Genomic DNA, 13,417 nt, shown 5'->3' with positions numbered 1-13,417 from the left:
CGCAAGAACAACAACTCCATTAAACGACGTTAAGTTGGTAGCGCTGATCAGCGCACATATCATTACAGCGACACCCGCCACATGAAAAGCAGGGGGAGCCCAAGTACAGAGGGGTGGGATCCGAGCATCAGCCCGATCCCGGCGAGAAGCGCGGACCGAGGGACCCGGGCGTAACGCTAATTGCGTGAGAGCTGGTGCACTAAGCACAGGGGCCGGGTTTTACTTAAGCCCATTGTTGCCGCCGCTAGTTATAATTTAATTTACATTTTTTCTTAACAAACGCTGCTGCGATTTATCAATTCTCGCCGCGAGAGAATCTGCGAGAGCGCTTTATCCAGGGTTGCCACTCTATTTTGCGCCCGAAAACCAGGCTGTCGTGGTGGATCCTACCGAACACGAAGGCCACAGGGTACGTTCCCAATTTGATCTGAAAGCGAAGAGATCTAAGAATTGTGTATTCACTTAAATTTTTTTTATTATTAGCAATAACAAGTAACTTTTTTTCCCTATTAACTATCAATATTAAAATGGGAAAAATATATTTAGCCGCGTAACAAATGTTTTGATAGAGCATCATGTTATTTTTATTTTTTTCGTATTCTAAAAAATGTTAAAAGAATGCAGTTTTTTACTAATGAATTTTATTTCTAGAAAAAGATAATTGTATTCATAAATACCTACAAGTACATACTTTTAAAACTTTTTAAGAACAACTAGATTATTTACTTTGCTTAAAATATGGTAATAATAACAGGTTTTTTATCTATTTGAGGACTTCAAATATTTTGCTCTTTTAAATTTATATTATTTTTTAGGGGATAATGCTAAAAACCTTCCACTGTTGATAACTTTTGCAAAGATAACTTGCAGCTATCCAAGGGGAAAGTGCAATTTAAAAAGTTCTAAGGATAGCCTTGACGTATTTCTACAGATTGTTAACTATACGCAATATTTTGGTTTGCTTTCGAACACGTTTTTCGAATGTTCGCTCACTCCAGCCGAGATACCGTTACTGCAGCGACCTGCAAGCGCAGTGGCAACCCCACCTCGAAGCCGCGCTTGAGCGGCCAGAGATCGGGTTTCTTTCGAGAGAATCCGATGCCAGGCCGGAGCGCCGTGGAACGGGAACTGAGCGCGGCGGGCTATCGGTTAGTCGAGATTCGCCTTCCAACGGACTTGGATACATTCGCTGCGCGGCTGAAGACCGCGGTTAATCGGGGAGAAACGAGAGAGGCGGCGAAAGGCTGGGCTTTTAGTAAGGCGCGATCTTAGCAGCAGTTGCATCGAGTATACGCGTAAAAAACCAACTATAAAACGACAATAAAGCAACAAATTCGTAAACAATCCAAGTAACGGCGATTCATGTGTAAGTGGCGACGTACGAGTGTGTGCGGGTGCGACTAATTTAGAGGCGACTTTAGTCAGACCAAGATCTCTTGGGGTCTCTCTACCAACGAAAAACCGGGGAAATCCGGGAAGCCCGCCCCCTCGCAGTGATGAAGAGTCTAAACCAATATTAAGCAGTCGCTCTGGAAGTGATCGACTGGAAATTACGCAAATTGTGCATAATAAATCCAGTAAAACATGTGCAAAGCGAAAGTGTGGCTCCTGTGTTGGCAGCCAGTGCGGCGTATACGTAACCCGAAATTGTCGAATCCGCAAAGAATCAGTCTCCAAGAGACAATGGGCCCAGCCTCCCACTGAAAAGAGTGGGAAAATCGAACCGCGTATAGCTCACCTCTCGCTCAGTCAAAACAACAATAAGAATGCGGCAAACGTGGGGTTTTTTTTCCTTTCTGCATTATTTATTTGTTTTTCATTGGTGGGAGCCTCGGATTTGTTGTTTCTGCCGTCGCCAAGTGCACGTCTTCATTTCGTCAGTTCGATCGTTATGCTCTCGAAACCCGACGATTACTTCGATCCGCGGCTCCATCTTCGTCACAACCTGTGCCAAGCGCCAAGACACACAGAAGAGATCAAGTGAAGTAAAGGCAGGCAGCACAAACGTGTCCCAAAGCCCAAAAAGACGCTCACAACAGCATCGGGCCAAGACATAAAAGTCAACCGGTTGGTTTGGTTTTCGAGCAGCAGCCACAGTAACAAAAACAGAAAAACTGAAAACAGAAAACAGAAAAAACAGCGAAAGACACAGCACCCCCTCTATAAGGCCCCGGATCCGAGTAGTAGCGGCAAAAATATGTAAAAGCCGAGAAGCAAAATCACAGCGAAACACTCAGGCCAAAACGCGCGGGGTCTACTCGACTTATAAATAACAATCTAGATGGCTAAGAAGAGGCTCCGAAAGCTGTTTAGCATAGTTTATTTTGGCGCTAATGGGCGGGGGAGGGGTTTTTTGGATCCGCTCAACTGGAATCCGAGTCCGCCAGAGATGCTAAATATGCGATCAATAACAAATGGAATATTCCATTCCAGGCGAGCCGAGCCCCGACTTTCTTTTCTCGCATCCGCCAAATTCGCAAGCCAGATGAAGTCCCAAAAGTAGCCGAGCACACTTCTCGACACTTTTGACAAGTACTTTATCACTTGAGTCATATTCATAGTGACGCACTTCCGCCTAGGGATCTCGAACGCAGTCTGGGGATCTGGTGAAATAGATGCTTTTTGGCCCGATCACTGATCCGATGTTTGGCCATGTGGTTAGGCAGGTGGTGCCAAGGTGCTAATTGCCTTGATTGCCGACGCCTTTGCCACACATCTTGATAATCTCTCGGATAAACTGGGCTGTGGGCAGGGCAAGCTGGTCAAATTGAAGTCATGGGTTCGGGCTCCGCAGATTTTGGCCAAAGAGCTGGGCACTGGCCATAATTGACTTGTTGGCCGAGTGAATCCCATGCCAGCGGCAATTAGCACAAAAACAAAATACAACTTATTCGTATTTATGGCTCAATTTCCATCGTTGCTTACGTGCAATCGTGTTTTGCGAGCCGCCGCACGCCATTCGAGAGCGCTAGATGTCGTACAGTGTCGGCATGGTCGCGGTGGGCTTGGATATGGATTTCGATTTAAATTTGGATTTATTGAAATGCTAATCAAACGCTAAATGCCCCGGCATGATGAGCCAGCGGGTTTCGCAAATGCCGAAGACCCGAGACAAAAACAAAACGACCTCAAGGATGAGGTTAAAGCCGTGCCGAAGACGAAGTCAAGCGCCCTGCAAAGCCCAGGCCATCCACTTCCGACTCCGTAACAGAAACTGCGAGCAACAAATCAATAGCCGGACAACTACAGGTTTCTTCTTTTTTCATTTCAATTTTCTGCCATCTTCAAGTGAAACTCGAGTCACGATCCACGATCGCCAGTCTGGTTTTGGTTGTGTTTATTTTTAGTTGCCCTGCCGCCGACTACCGACTAAATCAAATCACTTGAGCATTTCATTATATTGTTATAGGAGGAAGCATTCTTTATCCGTCGGGCAAACAGCCCCGAGCGAAATATATACATGAAAAGTATTCACATGCGAAAGCCAGGCGTTAATTCAATCAAAATCACTGCGACAAGCAGCTTTGTCACGGCGCGAAGGCAAAGTCTGGCTCCATACACCACTTTCAGTCATCTGCAGCAGTGGCATCGCGTGGGGCTAGAGTCACAATCGAACCAAGGTTGGCTGGGGACTGTTACAAAACCCAAAAACCACTCGAAAATCCCGAAATTAGAGCAATTCGCGCACCTTCCTACACATTGCGCATACGCCGCGTGGGCCAAAACACCTTTCGTAGCATACATTTTGGCTTATCTGTGCAGAAAAGCCAATCCCTTGCCAAATAACTTTACTGGGGGTCGTTTGTTTACTTCAAGTCGCAGTCACGTGTTGGCTTCGATGCCAATGCAATGACTTGCTGCTGCACATCGGATTTAAATGAAATCGCGTCGTTTTGAGGCTTTATCTGCTGCCCAAAGGCGGATGAAGCCACAGACGTCGCAAAGTTCCGTTGAAATCGCGAATTACTTATCGAGCTCTTGGTTTTTTGCGTTCTTTCGATGCCAGACATCACTTATAGGAAGTCTGAATGCATACACAAGCCCATGTGCCAATATTCTTCATCGTAGAACCCCTGCCTACTTAGTTTATTCCGCGTTCTTATATACTTTTTTCGACTTGAAGGCATATTTTCGTTGTTGTGCATCATGTAGGCTTTGAGAAAATGTGAAACCAAAATACATTTTCATATCAGACTCATTCTGGATACTTAGATATGGGGCTGGGGCACAGTGGAACAGATTGCTGTTGACACTTGTTCAAGGTGTTTGAGCTTAGAGGTTTAGGGATTATAATGTAATGTGTAGCATCTCAATTACAATTTGTTTTTCAATCAAATTATTATTTTAAAGAAGTAACTTGGATGATATTTAACTAGAAATTGGGCTAATATCGTCCAAAGTCTTTAAAACATTAATCTTATAAAATATTTCAAGGGGTAATTTGAAATTTTTTTTAATTTTTTGTTAATATTTGTTTATATAAAAAAGAGTTTATTGGTTTTCTAACAAATAATGCTTAACGAACACTTAAAATGCTACAAAACTAGAAGTGTTCTTGAAATTCCTGCCTCCAAAAGCCACTCTCAAAATGAATTCAATTTTAAGTCTAGGCAATTGAAAACATTCCACTTCCTGGGTAAATTAAAAATAAGATTTAAAAGGCAACTTATGACGAAATTCTTTCTAAAAATATACTTATCGCTGTTAAAAATGTGGAAAAAACCACTTTAAAAAATAAACTTTATTTTATCCAGAAATATAAGCAGCAAGTATGAAGATATTAACAGGAAACCTGTTTTTTATTTATTTTCTGTGCAATGCAATCTTAGACGGTTTGTTCTACTTAGTGGCTGCCTGATAAGGTTAATCATTCGTTTATTTTAATTTCAACATCTACATCAAAGTCGCCTCGATGGCACTTGGATTTTGACGAGACAAGGCCGGCAACTTATGGGCACATCTCTCTGATTTCTTACAGACCGATCACCAGTCACCAGTCATGCTGTAGCCACGTAGACAGGATGCTTCTGAAGTGACTCGAATATGGACCTTGACTTCTTCGAACTCTGTAAGTACAAGCCGGCCGAAGTCGACTGGCAATGCGAACCCATTCAATTACCCCAAGTGTTTATGTGCATATTAGTTTATTCGGCAAGGATAAGCAATTCGAATTCAAATGGGTCCTTGCAGTGGCCCCGTCGAAGGCTGGCCGTGCTCTCCTCGTCATTGGCAACCAAAGTGGCTACCGAAAATAGATATAACAGGGGAAGGGGCTGGATTCGTGGCCAACAAATACCCTCACCCAAAAATGGCACAATACCAGTATGAAAGTAGGCACTGTACATCCTTAGACAACGTTATTACGAGTCAGAGAATAATTTTTCTAAATTTCGTTCTTACTTATGGGGCTCACCAAATTCCCGGGACTCTGAAACTGCGTCGGTGACACAGAATTGCAGTTGTGCTTCCGAGTAACCTTTATATAATTTGTGGAAATATGTTCACATTCTTTGCTTGGCTTTAAGTATTTCATACTTAACTCGGTGTTTATTTCTCTAAGAATTTTTTTTTGCAATTTGGTGGAAAAACATATGAGGTCTTTCGTATCCGGTTTGCAATCAAGTACGCTCTTCTATAAAAGTGTTTATTGTCTTCATATTCTACAAATTATCAAAACGAGTGCTTCTTAAAACAAACAAGATTTCTAGTGCCCCAATTATTATATAAGGGTTACCAAATTTTAAGATTTTTAAAATAAATATGCCTCCAGAAGGTACATAGAGGTCGCGAGATAAAAACCTATTTGCAGCGCCATCTACATTTTTGGGTAACTACTCAGTGACCATGTAATGAAGATGTATCTCAGGGATGTATTTAATTACAGGTTTAAGATTTTTAAGCCTTCTTAACTAGTGATATGTGGTAGCAAGGGTATTTGTAGCGGACCAGCTGTAGACCCCTTTGTTCTGAGCTCCTGCATCTCGTACACCCACACAGACGCTTGAGACCGAGAATGAGACAATCAGGACATATGATAGCTGGAGTCGTTTAATATATTTCCATACAATTTCGCTGCGAGTCGGCCTGGCTGGGATTTGCATGCCACTTGTGCGGCACACGAAAGGAGCAGGTTGTTTGATCAATAAGCCCGACTCCGGGGGCCGGAAGCCCAAATATTTGCACTTCGGTTGTGGATTTGCTGGCCGCAGTCAGTGCTCGAATACTTCCTGTCCATAGCCCACGTATCGCGCGGCCTGTCGAGCTCGAGTGACTAACTGAGATAGATTTGCAAATTTCCAGCAACCTACCAAGTTTTGAGATTGCGAAAACAGTTTTCAGTGAATGGGCAGGGGGATGCGGAGTGCTACGAGAGCATTTGTAAAAATATTTATCGGAGAACAATTGCATAAACAGTGGCTGCGATTTAAGACCCTGAAAAACGATGATCTGCTGCTGGGGCTTCGGCGACTTGAGGGCGCTTGTTTTTATATTTATTCCATGCAATTAGGTTTCGTTTTCATCGGGCCTTTCGGCTGGTTACCATGCCGATCTGAGTTGGTTTTATAGTTTGATTATTAGTTTTTACTGGTTGTGTTTCGAGGCATTTTCACTGCTCAGCGAGTTGTGAAGAGTGCATCAACCGCATGCTCGCTCATACGTGCGTTAGATAATTGTTTTCTCAGATGCAGCGGGGCGCCAGCAGCAGAATGCATCGCAATCGGGGGGAGTTACCCACTCACTGATGTTCGAATCGCAACTCCATCTCGTTTCCATGGATGCTGGCAGCCAGCTAACCAGGCCTTCAGTGCGCTTCGGATTCGATTGGGCCAAGTCGCAAAGCTCTGGAGTCCTGCAGACGTAGCTCCCTGAATTTCGGGCACCCTCGACCTAACTCGCCTAACTATGGACTATCCCAAGACCCTCAATGGTAATTCAGCTGGTTGGGCATAATCCCCCAGCCAGCGGTGGCATAAATTACACAACAATTTACATTCGGCACGTCAACAAATTATTCGGCCAAGTATCGATCAAACAGAGCGGGAATTTCAGGGCTTATCAGCGGGCTGCTCCCTGTTTTCAGTGCCCCGAATCCGAATGGTTTTTCATATTCAACTATAATTATCTCCGGGCTTGGTAAACGCCCCCTCAGAAACGTGCCATACTTAATTTCTCAATAAGTGAAATGTTTTCATGGTTATTGATTGGCAGTCTGAGTCGCTCGCGATTCCCGGACTTTGCTCTACTTCGAAAGATAAAAAATTGTTTGCCTACATTACAATATTGGATGTCAATGTTTACTTTTTAATTACTTTGTATATTTCCAAGGAACAGGCCTAGTTACTCGAGATCCTATGAGCCTTTAGGTCTATTTTATTGTTCTTACAATAAACATCACTTTTAAAGTTAAAACAGCTCTTAAGAACTTTAGATATTTTTCTCGAAGTAAAGATTATTTTTCGTTTTTTAGAGTGGAAAACTAATAACTATTAAATTAAAAAGTATTTTGGTCTGACCTTCCGATAAATTCTTTCAAATATGCACTCCTCTTGGTTTGATTACTCACCCTGAATGATTTACCCCAATTCATGTAATTTAAATTCTTCCAGCTACCCAGGATCTGGATGGCATAGATAGCCATGGCATGGACAATCTGGATCTCTTGGTGCAAGGAGCCTTTGACGGCAGCGGGCTGGGCCACAATGGCATCCTGTCCGGCGGCGGAGATGTCCACTCCCACATGGAGTCGCCGCACACACCGCCCATGAACGGCCTGGATGCCCAACTGAGTAGCTCCGGTCGCGTGGGCAGCACGCCCGTGGCGACGCAGGCCCAGCCGCACGTGCATCCACAGCTCCCGGAGTCTCCTCCGGACTCGCAACCTGCCTACAGTCCCTTGGGCGAGGGTCACGGGATGGCGATGTCTGGGCGGGAGCTCATCTACCCGGGTCTGCCGCCCATGCAGCACCAGGTCAACATGCTGCAGACCGACCTGGGCCAGTACGCCTCCCCTCCGCAGCAGCAACACCACTTTACGGCTCCGCAGGCCGACGTGCGGATCAAGCACGAGTCCGGACTCATCATAAATCCGGGCAACCTGCTGTGCCAGCAGCAACAGCACCAGATGTACCCGCCTCAGTTGAGTGACCAGCAGTTTGGCACACATCAGCAGCACCAGGACTACTACAATGAGAATGGAGGGGCTGGTGCGGGGATGTATGCCTCCGGCAGCTATCAGAACCTGTCCACCTGCACGCTGACCTCCGCCCTGGGTCTGGGCGATCGTGTGCAGGTGATCGGCACGAGCCAGTTGTCCCTGAACCGTGAGTCCGCTCCCTCGACGCCCGTGCACTCGTTGTCGCGCAAGCGCAAGATGTCCACGCAGCTGGATTGTCCGGACTTTCCGACTGCCCCCAAAGTGGATGCTGGCCTGCAGATGAGTCCGCTGCGTGCCTCCCATCACTCCCTGGCCACGCCCACACCGGCGCCCTCCCACTGCTCCGCCTCCGTGTCGCCAGCCTTGTCAGCCGTTAACTCCCAGGCGGAAAACAGCCTCGATGGACAGCTCGGCGGAGTGGCCACCGGATCGGGTTCAGGCTCGGGATCCGGATCCCACTCCGGCAGCGAGGCTGGCGATCCGGCGGGGGGCCAGTGCATCCGGTTCCACAGTTTCCAGCCGGAGAACTGGCACAAGCTGTTCGACCAGAGCCTGCAGGAGCTGTCCGTGATCTACTACCGCGTGGACGCGGACAAGGGCTTCAACTTCAGCGTCTCGGACGACGCGTACGTGTGCCAGAAGAAGAACCACTTCCAGGTTACTTGCCATGCGCGCCTCCAGGGCGATGCCAAATTCGTGAAGACACCGTCCGGCTTCGAGAAAATCAAATCCTTCCACTTGCATTTCTACGGCGTCAAGTTCGAGGCGCCCAACCAGACGATCCGCGTGGAGCAGAGCCAGTCGGATCGCTCCAAGAAGGCCTTCTATCCCGTTCTGTGAGTATATCCTTTTACCAGGCTAATAGGAACGTCTATAATTAGGAGCACATAATTTTATGAATGAAAAATAGCCCTTTTCTTAATGCAAATGTTTTTGTAGTATTGGTTTGGAATGCTTATTTAAAAGAACAAAGTATTTATAAAGAAAAATAAATACCGATCAATTTTGCACAACCTATATAAACATTTAACACGAAATTTCATATTTATTTCTTAAACTCCCCTTTGATTCTCGTAATTCTAACTTGACCAGTTAAGTCCTGATTTGTTTAAGGCTGTCTGTATTTGAAGTATTTCAGTAAAATCAATTTTGTTCGTTCATGAATGCAATCCATATGCTATAAATTTTATAAAAATATGATGCAGGTACAGAATGATTAAACTAATACAAATATGCGCGATCACAACTTTTTGTGATTCCCCTTAGCCGCTCTGGGCAGAGCTCGCGATCTAGTTCATTGTTCTCAGTGGTTCACAGTAGTTCAGGAGTTCACAAAAACGGTTTAAAAATATTTGGGGTATTCCGCATACTACGGATTGCTTTGAAAAGTTTAACCAAGTCTAAAGTAAGCTAAAAACAAAGATTTGGTATTTTAGGCTCAAGAATTCGGTAACTTACAAGTTCTAAAACATCGCTATGAATATATAAGTAGTATTATAAGTAGTTAATACTTCCCTGTAGATCAAGAAAATTTAGAATGAAGCCCATGAAAACCCTTAGATAAAGTCTTAATGAGATCCCAACTCCTTCGCCAACAGCATCGATCTCCAGAAGCACATCGTCAGCAAGATCACCGTGGGCCGCCTGCACTTCTCGGAGACGACGAACAACAACATGCGCAAGAAGGGCCGCCCCAATCCCGAGCAGCGCTTCTTCCAGCTGGTCGTGGGCCTCCATGTGCACACCCACTCTGGGAACTTCCCAGTGGTGAGTCACGGCAGCGAGAAGATCATCGTGCGAGCCTCTAATCCAGGTCAGTTTGAGTCCGACGTGGACCTGTGCTGGCAACGCGGCATCACCCCCGAATCGGTGTTCCACACGGGTCGCGTGGGCATCAACACGGATCGTCCAGACGAGAGTCTGGTGGTCCATGGCAACCTCAAGGTGTCGGGCCACATTGTCCAGCCGAGCGACAGTCGCGCCAAGCAGGAGATCGGCGAGCTGGACACATCCGTGCAGCTAAGGAATCTCCAGAAGATCCGGATAGTACGCTACCGCTACATGCCGGAGTTTGCCGTTCACTCGGGTCTGCGGCGGGAGAGCGACACCCGGGAGATCGAGGACACCGGGGTGATTGCGCAGGAGGTGCGCGAGGTCATTCCGGATGCAGTGCAAGAGGCTGGCAGCGTGGTGCTGCCCAATGGAAACGTCATCGAGAACTTCCTGCTGGTCAACAAGGTGCGCCATGTCTTTGGATCTTTGTAGTCCAGCAAATCCTTTAACAATCCCTTATCCGCATTCAAGGACCGCATCCTGATGGAGAACATCGGAGCCGTCAAGGAGCTGTGCAAGGTGACCTGTTCGCTGGAGACGCGCATCGAGCACCTGGAACGTGCCAACATTGGCCAAAACAGCCAACAACTGCGTGCCAAGGATCTGCTGGAGCCGCGCTGCATCCTGCCGGAGCGGGGAGCCATCAAGTCCTTCGGCAGTCGGCGTGACGGATACGAGGTCTGCTCCAGCCGATCCCTGCAAATCGTCATCTTCCTGCTGATCATTGTAATGGCAGCCTGGTGAGTTCGATCTTGGGAGTTTATCCAGAAGGGTTATTATAGTGATCAACAAATTCGGTTTTGGCTTATAAGCTCCTTGAATTATTTTGGTCCTGTAGAAATACTTAGGGTCACTAAAATAAGTGTAATCACTTTATTATATCTTGAATACGAGTATATATCGTATATTATATAAAATACAACATCCCCCTTTTCCTTCCATTAAAGCCTGGCGGCGGTGTCCACGTTGTACTTCGTGGAGCACAACAAGCAGCAGCAAATGGACTACCAGCTCTTTAGCAACGGGCTCTTCCGTCCGGAGCCGGGTGCTACGCACCTTACCGACGAGGATCGGCACTACTTCCACAACCTGCACACACTCTTCAAGAACAAGACGCACGGAACGAGGCCAAGTCGGATGTCCGCTACCAGCACCTCCCGTCCACCCGGACCCTGGCCAGCTGGGGAGCAGCCGGATGACCTGGCCGCGGTGTTGTCCAAGCCACAGGTGTCTACCAGCCAGTTGCAGCAGCCGAGTCTGAAGCATGGTACCATCACGACGACGGCGCCACGTTTCAGCAACAAGACCATCAACAGCAAGAAGGGCAAGTGGCCGCCCACCCAGGAGGTATTGCGTCAGGCGGCGGGTCAAAAGTTGCACTTGGCCGTTGCGCCCGTCCATGTGGTTCCTAATACGCCAGCGAAGTCTCCTCCTCCCGCTGCCCTCAACGACACGGTGGCCTCTACGGAGAAGCCGCCCCAGGCCATTCCCTTGCCCCAGGACTTCGAGAACAACTCCATAGACATCGATGCCCAGCAGAAGCAGTCACAGCTCAAGCTGGACGAGCCCATCGTGGCGGTGGCCACCATCGCCAGTCCCGATTCCGATGGCTATGACTCCAACTCCCCAGCCGTTGCCGCCCATCCCATTAGGAAATTCAACCCGGGAACCGTTTATACCCACGTCTACAAGACCGTATCGCCACCCACGGCCAATCAGGCACTGACCACCAACAAGGTGAGCACTGAGTCCGCCCCGAGTCCGCTTGCCCTGGCTCTGGACGTACCTCCACCGGCTCTTTCTGTGAGAAACAGCAGCGATAACCCGGATGCCTTGGACCTGCAGAACCTGAGCAACACCAACGAGTCTGTGGACAACCCCCTCCAAGGAGTACTGTACGAATACCAGGGACCGGGCTTAAGGGAGTCCAATTTGGGACGGAGGTCGGCGAGCCAGCGGAGTCTGGACTGGATCAAGCAGAAGACTTTCAAGGCGGAGCTTGTTGGACAGCCGACGGAGTGCAATGGAGACGAGTCGGTCAGCGACAATTGCCAGGTAAGGATTAGCTAAAGTAATCCTTATAAAATTTTATGAATACATATTTTGTCATTCACAGTCCGTTTGCTTCGAGGTGCTGCCACCAACTCAGCCTCAGCCGGATAACGTGGATGCCAATGTGAAGGAGCAGCACGTGGAGGACGATCTGCAGTCGGCGGAGGAGCAGGACCAGGATCCAGACATAAAAGAGACTCTGCCCCAGCCCGTTGTCTCAGCTGGCAATGAGACTTTGGCTGCTCTCGATGCTCAGCTGGGCAAGAGCTCGCACAGCACTGACGCCCTGGCCAAGAAGTTTCCCCAAGAGACGGAGACGGTGATCACGGCCAAAGAAGATCCCGTCTACCACCTGGTGCAGGCTGCCGCGGATCAGGGACCAAAGACGGATGAGACTGTTATACCACCCTTCCAGCTAGATTGCTGGAGTGTGTCCACTTGCGTGCTGGCCGCCCAGTACAATCACACCATTGAGGTGGAGCAGTTCTGCCCCACCTCGGGCAGTTCCCTCAACGTCAGCTATGTAGTCCCGGTGTCGCGTTATCTGCAGGCCAGTAGCCTGGAGCTCCATCTGAGGTTCGTTGGCTCCTTGAGTACTGTTTAAAATGATTCGGATCACACTGTGGCTTTTCGATTTGAATATGTTTTATGATCATAACCGATTGAATAACCATAATCCCATCGACAGCTCCAACAAGCCGCTGCAGTGGTCCATCTGCACCGATGAGGATCAGGCCAAGCCCAGTGCCAACGCCCAGCTGGACGAGGATGATGAGGCCACATCCGCCAGCGGGGTGAAGATCCTTAAGCGGGACAAGAACAAACTGGGTCTTTCCCTGGATCTTCCCGCTCGCGGGTACTTCCTGCGGGACTTCATGCTGCGCGCCAGCCACGACTTGGAGCAGGTGGGTTTTCGTGATTATTCAAACGCCCCGAGCAATTACTTAACTCTTTCGGTTGCAGCAAAAACTATGCGACGACAACGCTCACCTGGCGAATCCCATACTCCAGTACAACTTTAGAATCGTAAGAGATTGTGATTAGTTTACAGCTTAATTTATGGCACGGATCAAATCTGAACTCCAAAACTATGCGCATTGCTGTGTGTGTACTGCATGTTTGATTGTTGCGGATACGTCCTGGCACCCGGAAAACACGTTTTAATTAGGGAAATGCGAAAATGATATAACAAAAAACTGTTGATCAGCGAGCGGAAGTTAAAATGAAGACATTTATACGTAAAGGAAACAAATCATTAATAAATGCAAAACAATTATCGACCATTTAAATAAAATATGTAGAGAAATCTTTTAAAATGATCTTTCATTGTGTGGTTTATAGTAAAAAATGGAAGAAACTGATATGATGGCAAGCTTA

At 47.4% G+C, this 13,417-nt stretch overlaps 1 protein-coding gene across 1 annotated transcript; it reads left to right on the top strand.

Moving 5' to 3' along the window:
- Nucleotides 1-1,148: 1,148 nt before the first annotated feature.
- LOC108026747 (myelin regulatory factor) lies at nt 1,149-13,359 on the top strand. The gene is made up of 9 exons (XM_044091778.2): nt 1,149-1,366; nt 4,979-5,068; nt 7,608-8,991; nt 9,754-10,393; nt 10,460-10,728; nt 10,936-12,043; nt 12,105-12,616; nt 12,729-12,945; nt 13,004-13,359. Exons 2-9 carry the CDS (start codon nt 5,044-5,046, stop codon nt 13,082-13,084), a joined length of 4,236 nt encoding a protein of 1,411 aa, XP_043947713.1. The 5' UTR covers nt 1,149-1,366; nt 4,979-5,043; the 3' UTR covers nt 13,085-13,359.
- Nucleotides 13,360-13,417: the final 58 nt, after the last annotated feature.

This window comes from Drosophila biarmipes, chromosome 2R (assembly GCF_025231255.1).
Source record: "Drosophila biarmipes strain raj3 chromosome 2R, RU_DBia_V1.1, whole genome shotgun sequence".
NCBI classification, from domain to species: domain Eukaryota; kingdom Metazoa; phylum Arthropoda; class Insecta; order Diptera; family Drosophilidae; genus Drosophila; species Drosophila biarmipes.
This window is presented reverse-complemented; position numbering and strand designations above follow the sequence as displayed.

Coding starts and splice junctions, on each gene's coding strand:
- LOC108026747 (XM_044091778.2), top strand. CDS start 5,044: ATGGACCTTGACTTCTTCGAACTCT. Junction 5,069..7,607: donor CCTTGACTTCTTCGAACTCT/GTAAGTACAAGC, acceptor AAATTCTTCCAG/CTACCCAGGATCTGGATGGC. Junction 12,044..12,104: donor CGGTCAGCGACAATTGCCAG/GTAAGGATTAGC, acceptor TGTCATTCACAG/TCCGTTTGCTTCGAGGTGCT.